This window comes from Dasypus novemcinctus, chromosome 1 (genome assembly GCF_030445035.2).
Source record: "Dasypus novemcinctus isolate mDasNov1 chromosome 1, mDasNov1.1.hap2, whole genome shotgun sequence".
Taxonomy (NCBI): Eukaryota; Metazoa; Chordata; class Mammalia; order Cingulata; family Dasypodidae; genus Dasypus; species Dasypus novemcinctus.
Genome location: NC_080673.1, coordinates 201,299,412 through 201,304,203, shown reverse-complemented (window position 1 = coordinate 201,304,203; position 4,792 = coordinate 201,299,412). Strand labels below are relative to the sequence as shown.

Below are 4,792 nucleotides of genomic sequence, written 5' to 3'. Positions count from 1 at the left end.
GAACAGTCCTTGGGATAACTGGGGGGACAGGCTGCCCCCTCTCACCTCGAGCTGTCCATCCCAGCCATCGGCACCCCCACCCCACCCTACTGCTCCTGCCATTTCAGACTTGACAGGAAAAGCCCCTACGGAGAAAAGACCTTCCCAAGGCAAGCAGGAGAGAGGGAGGCCCCGCTGCCCCGCCGCCCCGCCGGGAGGGGCCTTCGGCTCTGAAAGGATCAAGTGTTCCCGGCCGGGGGTGGGGTGGGGGTGCCGCCATCCGCTCTCCCACCCTGGCTGGACCCCTCCGGGCTTGGCTGGGCCCCACAGGAAACAGGCGTGGAGCTGGGCCGGGGACCACCCCCAGCAGCTGCCGGCCCCCTCCCCCCGGCTGCTTAAAGGGGCGGCCGGCGCCGTGGTGAAGCCACCGAGGACACGATGCCGGCCCCGCCGCTCCCGCTGCTGCTGCTGCTGCTGGCCGGCCTCCCCGCCGCGCGCCCCGCGCCCCCGACCTGCTACTCCAGGGTGCTGAGCCTGAGCCGGGAGATCACGGGCACCTTCCAGAGCCTGCAGGCCACGGAGCCCGCGGTGAGTCCCCCTGCCCGGCGACCCGGTGGCCGGAGCTCGGCAGCTCGCGGAGGCTTGCGTTCCCACCAAAGCCAACGCGAAGGTCGTTTTGGTTTTGGGTCAGTGTGAAGAGCCAGAGTGTTTGTGTTTTATTCCCATCCTAATGAAACAGAATACCAGCGAGTTGCCTTCTTTTTTTTTAAGATGCAAACAAAAATGATCAAAGAGATCACAAGCTTTGTTTGCAATTTGCTGGTAACTATCAAAGGACCTGCGGTTAAATGTAAAAAAGCTCTTTGCAGTGTCTAGAACTTCAGGTTGAAGGAAGGAAATCAGCTTAGGCCTTCCCTTCAGAAGCTGACTGAGAGGGGGTGAAGCAAGGGCCTTGGGAGGGGCTCAGCCCTTTCCTGCTGGGCCAGCTCGGGCCCCGGTAACTCAGTTTCCACGCCTAGAAAAGGTGGCCCCAGTAGCACCCCCTCAGGGCGGCTGCGAGGATGAAGGTTCCTCTAGGGCAAGGCCTGGCTAAGGACAAGACTTGGTAGCTGTCAGCTGTGGCTGTTACTATTTTAAGAGGAAGACCCGGGCTCAGAGAGAGGAAATTCCACTGGGCCTCCTGCCTGCGCGTCCACCCAGAAACAAAATGCAATAAACAACTTCAAAAGCTTGGGTGAAACTGAGAAGCGCCCCTTTACCACTTGTAAAAGACTTCAAGTAGGACATAATGTTTCTCAGATGCTCGGTCTCCAAGCCTAACACCTTCTTTTGATGTTCTTCCTAAAAGTTAAATAACATGTATTTTTTCCTAATTATAAAATACTCTGTAGATGGTTGGAAAATGCAGAGGACAAAACAGAAAATGAATATTACTTGCGATTCTACCTCCTAGAGGTAACTAGTGCTATAACATTTTGGAGAGCATTTCAATTTTGTGTCTTACACATAGGCGTCCAAATTCACACGGGGGAGGTATGTGGTCAAAAACTAAATTTGGGTGAAACAGCTCGGTTTTATGACTTACTTTTTAACGAGACCATCAAATAATTTAATATTCTCTTGTAACATTTGTTACACAGTTGCACTATAATTTGGTCAGCAAATTCCTTGTTGTTTACTAATCATCTTTAAAGACACCTGATTTTAAAATGTTTTTTTAAAAAATCCCTAGGCTCTGAACTGCAGAGCTGGAGGGAAGTTGAGAGAATATGTATCCTAACGCACTAATCTCACAACTGGGAAACAGAGTCAGAGAGAGGCAGGGGGCTGACCTAGGGTCACAGCGGGAATGCCTGGTGGACAGGACCACAAGCCACATCTTCTGGCCCCCAGTCTGGCAGAGAAGCGAAAATAAAATAGTGTTCCATAAAATTACGGAGAGGGAGAACACAGAAGCACTTCCTGGCCTTGTAGTAAATGACATAGAGATTGAATTCTGCAAGTGGACTCCTGGAGGGGAAGTTTCCCCATGGCTGGAGGAATGGGGTATATGGAGCCAGAAGTCACCAGCGCTTGTCATTGCATAAAGAAGGCTCAGGGGTCTGGGGCTGCACGACCCCTCTTGCTCTGGTGCTGTGGGTGGTGAGGGCTGGCAGAGAGCCTTCAGTGATCAGGCTATGGCTGCATCCTAGGGGCACCCATAACCCATCTCCCTCTCTGCAGGAGCCTTGCGTGAGATACCTGCCCAGACTGTACCTGGACATACACGTAAGTGGAGTCTCTCTGCCCAGAGTGAGGAGGCTTGGCTCTGAACCTCTGCTGCCCATTATTCCCTGGCCTGGGTGGAGGTGGGGGCAGAGAGCCTCTCCAGAGGAAGCAGGAGCCCCGGCTCCCTCCCTCCAGCGCCTCACGACTCCCTGCCCCCTCCAGAATTACTGTGTGCTGGCCAGGCTGCGGGAGTTCGCTGCGTCGCCCCAGTGTTGGAGAGTGTCTCAGGTCGATGCCCTGAAAGACAAGGTGCGGAAACTGTATACCATCATGAACTCGTTCTGCAGGCGGGTAAGTGCACCCCTTTGGAAGTTCCTTTTCTGCTCGTTGTTCTGCCGAGGCTGCTCAAGTGATGAGCATCCAGCCATGGTTGAGCCAAGAGGCCCAATGGGTGTGGGGTCAAAACCCAGGATTGTACTCCAATCGTAAGGACTGCTCTGCCAGTAGCCAAACGGGGGAGCAGTGGGGGGTGGAGTGGGAGGCTTAACCTGAGGACTATGGAATTCCAAGAAGGAAGAATTCTTCTTACCCCCTGGAGGAGGAGGATCTTCAGGTGTGCTCTGCAAAGGGGGAAGAAAACTGCAGAAGATCGCACTAATCAAGATGTACAAAGTAGAGCCCCAAGGTCCTAGAGGTGCAGTAGATGGACCTGTGCTCTCGTCTTTGTCCCCCTGCTTCCCAGCAGGGAGTGTCTCTCTCCAAGCCACAGGCTCCTCCTACAGGAACTGAGAACATCATAGTGTCCATCTCGTGAGTTCATTGGGAAGATCATAATAATTACCGGCACCGTGGTGGCTCGTGATCCAGAGAACCCTAATAGGGTGATATAGGTAGAATTCTAGCATCATGCCTGATTGGGAGTGGGCCTGCAGAAAACTTTTAGTAATTAGTTATTGAATTATAATTTTTTGTTCACGCACCAATGATTTGTTACACATTTGCCCTCCACATCCATTCCCTCCTCATTCCCCTCTCCTCGTAGTCCTGGGGGAAGACAGGAAGACGAGATACTTATCCTACGGTCTGATAAGTGGTGTCATTTACTCCAGTGTTGGAAGGTGAGATCAGATGCTGTTACTCGTGGTATCCTGAGACCCGACCCAGAGTTGTTGCTCAGTAATTGAGATTCATTCATTCATTCATTCATTCATTCACTCCCTCATCCATCCATCTCATCAACCAACTGATGATTGAATTCAACAATAAAAGAATATACAGGATTTTATGGGAAATGAGAAGAAAGCAGCAACTAGCTTTCCTTGGGAGAATAAAGGATGGGGACTTCTCATACCAAGGGGCAAAGGGAACGGTCTCTGAGGGTAACCAGGAGTCTGACAGTTGCAGGTGGGCTCTGCACCCACCCTCAGCTACAATTCCATTCACTGCACATCTCTTCCAGGATTTGGTGTTCTTATCAGATGACTGCAGCACCTTGGAATACCCAATCCCGGTGACCACCGTCCTGCCAGAGGGTCAGAACTAAGGCAGCCCAGACCAGAGAAAGAACTCAAGGGACAGTGGTTTTGTCAGCTGCCCAGACTCAATGGGCTAAAGCCACAGCCCCTAAGGCCCCCCCCTGTTACTGTAGCATCAGAAACAGTCCTTGTCTCTGTTTTCTGGAAAGCAGAGCCCAGGGCTCCTGCCCAGGAACCCGCTTTGAGCATAGAGTTAGAAACCTCATTTTGTATTCCCTTTGGTTATGTTTTGCCAGAGTGGTTAGATACACAAGTGTGTTTATTTGATCACTAAGAAGAAAATGACTAATGGCTTCTCTTTTAGAACAACTAGAAGCAGCAAAATTGTGTGTTTTTATTATTGCTTTAGTGGAGTCGTGCTACCATTTTTCTTTCTTGATTGGAACATGCTTACATTTAGCCAAGCTTCTATTTCATACCTTCTCCCACAAGCTTTCATTACAGTTATCTTTCAATTTTACATAAATTATACTGCTTTTAGGATGTTATTTGCAAGATCATTAAATACTGTTGACAGGAGCCACTCTGTGATGAAAAGCAAATAAAGAACACATTTACAGCGAGATACACATGTCCTGCTGTATTTATCCAAGGTGGATGTCAGAGTGTTTATTTCACACTCTTCCTGAAAGTTCCTGCTCTCAGCATGATGCATCTTTCTCTTGCCTTCCACCAAGCTTGGGTGTCTCTGGGTTGGCCTCAATCCACCCAGCGTGGATGTCTGTTCTGAAGCACTGGGAGAAGCCTCAGTTCATGTTTGGGGACACATTGTATGTTGTCCATACCTGCGCTTTATCACAAACATCGTTCGTTGCCTCCTCATAACAAACCTACACACGGGCACTGCCAGAGGCTCAAGCTCAGGTAGGATGAGTACCTCGCCCGAGGTCACCAGCTGGTAAGTGGGGGAGTCTAGATTAAACCCAAACCCATGTGACTGCAAAGCCCTACGGTACCACTCGGCAGGTGAAGACATGCTTGTTTAATTGACTTATGAAACCAGCAATAACATCTCAGTTAAGTAACTGGATTGTTAAAAAAAATATTTCAGATGTTGATTTTTTTAAATC

General features: G+C 50.3%; 1 protein-coding gene across 1 annotated transcript; it reads left to right on the top strand.

Annotated features, from left to right (window-relative positions):
• Positions 1-401: 401 nt before the first annotated feature.
• CYTL1 (cytokine like 1) lies at positions 402-4,285 on the top strand. The gene is made up of 4 exons (XM_004452530.4): positions 402-567; positions 2,203-2,247; positions 2,410-2,538; positions 3,647-4,285. The coding sequence occupies exons 1-4, from the start codon at positions 418-420 to the stop codon at positions 3,728-3,730; spliced, it is 408 nt and encodes a 135-aa protein (XP_004452587.1). The 5' UTR covers positions 402-417; the 3' UTR covers positions 3,731-4,285.
• The last annotated feature ends 507 nt before the right edge of the window (positions 4,286-4,792 follow it).

Coding starts and splice junctions, on each gene's coding strand:
- CYTL1 (XM_004452530.4), top strand. CDS start 418: ATGCCGGCCCCGCCGCTCCCGCTGCTGCTGCTGCTGCTGGCCGGCCTC. Junction 568..2,202: donor TGCAGGCCACGGAGCCCGCG/GTGAGTCCCCCT, acceptor CCCTCTCTGCAG/GAGCCTTGCGTGAGATACCT. Junction 2,539..3,646: donor TGAACTCGTTCTGCAGGCGG/GTAAGTGCACCC, acceptor CATCTCTTCCAG/GATTTGGTGTTCTTATCAGA.